This window comes from Psammomys obesus, unplaced genomic scaffold, assembly GCF_907164565.1.
Source record: "Psammomys obesus unplaced genomic scaffold, mPsaObe1.curated_primary_1811, whole genome shotgun sequence".
NCBI classification, from domain to species: domain Eukaryota; kingdom Metazoa; phylum Chordata; class Mammalia; order Rodentia; family Muridae; genus Psammomys; species Psammomys obesus.
This window is the reverse complement of record NW_026586589.1, coordinates 7,592,656-7,594,020: the sequence shown is the minus strand read 5'-3', so window position 1 is coordinate 7,594,020 and position 1,365 is coordinate 7,592,656. Positions and strand designations below refer to the sequence as shown.

At 46.8% G+C, this 1,365-nt stretch overlaps 1 protein-coding gene across 2 annotated transcripts in view; it reads left to right on the top strand.

Annotated features, from left to right (window-relative positions):
* Nucleotides 1-1,365, top strand: part of Phf20 (PHD finger protein 20) — a 103,866-nt gene that overhangs the window by 93,273 nt on the left and 9,228 nt on the right. For both annotated transcript variants that reach the window (XM_055602251.1, XM_055602252.1), the window contains one exon: nucleotides 642-837. In XM_055602251.1, coding sequence (XP_055458226.1) covers nucleotides 642-837 — 196 coding nt within the window. The remainder of the gene's footprint in view (nucleotides 1-641; nucleotides 838-1,365) is intronic.

Below are 1,365 nucleotides of genomic sequence, written 5' to 3'. Positions count from 1 at the left end.
TGTGTGTGTGTGTGTGTGTGTGTGTGTGTGTGTGTGTGTGTGTGTGTGTGTATTCCTAAAACTCAGAAAAACCATTATAAGGGTGGGATGAGGAGAGCAGGAAAGAGCTGGGTCCTGTGGGCCTTAATAGTTAGAGTTAGGGATTTGAGTTTTCCTTCTGTGAGGAGTCAAAGCTGTGGAAGGTTTGGAGTGGAGGAAGGAAGGATATGACTTAAATGTGAAGAGATAATCCAGCCGGCCATGGTGGTGTGCATCTGTATCCCAGAACCCACCAAACAGAAGCAGGAGGAACAGGAGTTCAAAGCCAGTCTAAGTTACATAGGCAGTTTGAGGACAGTCTGAGCCACATGAGAACCTGTCTCGAAAAAGGGGAAGAGGGTGCAAAGAAAGTTGGGGGGCTGGGATGGGGAGGGGGGAGGAAGATAATAGGAAGGAAGAGAAAAGGAATCACTAGAATCCTTGCTCTAGTTCCTCCGTGGAAAGGACTATGCCTTATTCCTGGGTTGTCTCCAACGCAAGTGCTAAGTATATATGAACAAAAAAAACACATTAATCAGTCCTGGAAACTCATGATGATTGGACCTGTGATGGGGTAGCCTTGTCAGGCCAAGTTTGATCCTCTTTTAACGTCACCACTTTAGGTCAGAGGCCTGGCTTCAAGTACTGGTATGACAAGGAGTGGTTGAGCCGGGGACATATGCATGGCCTGGCATTCCTAGAAGAGAACTACTCCCATCAGAATGCCAAGAAGATTGTGGCCACCCATCAGCTTCTTGGTGATGTTCAGAGAGTGATTGAGGTTCTTCACGGCTTGCAGCTCAAGATGAGCATCTTGCAGTAAGTGTGGTGCCTGCAGCTTTGGGTGGGAATTTACTTTGGCTCTTGGTTGAGAGAAAAGAAAGTGGAAGACCACAAAGACTGATAAGTTTGAGACCTGTACCAAAAATTCTGTTGCTGTTGCTGAGCCCGTGCTCAGGGGTACAGTGTTTGCCTACAGTGAGTAGGTCTCTGGAGGATGGTGTCCTCCTCGCTACAGTTGCTGTGCCCTCAAGCTACCACTTACAGTCGTCCTTTTCTCTTCGTCTGTATTCTTTCTCTTTCTTCCTTTTCGTGATCAAAAGTTGTAAGAGAAGTTCTGCATAGTTAAGAAATGAAGGGTGGGGCGGTGAGGTGGCTCAGTGGATACAGGCGCTGGCAGCCAACACTGGTGAGCTGGCTTTAAACCCTGGCTTAATGTGTTAGAAGGAAAGGACTGGCCTTCAAGTTGTTCTTTGACCTCCACACATATGTCTTGGGCAGTGGTAGGTAGGTAGGTAGGTAGATAGATAGATAGATAGATAGATAGATAGATAGATAGATAGATAG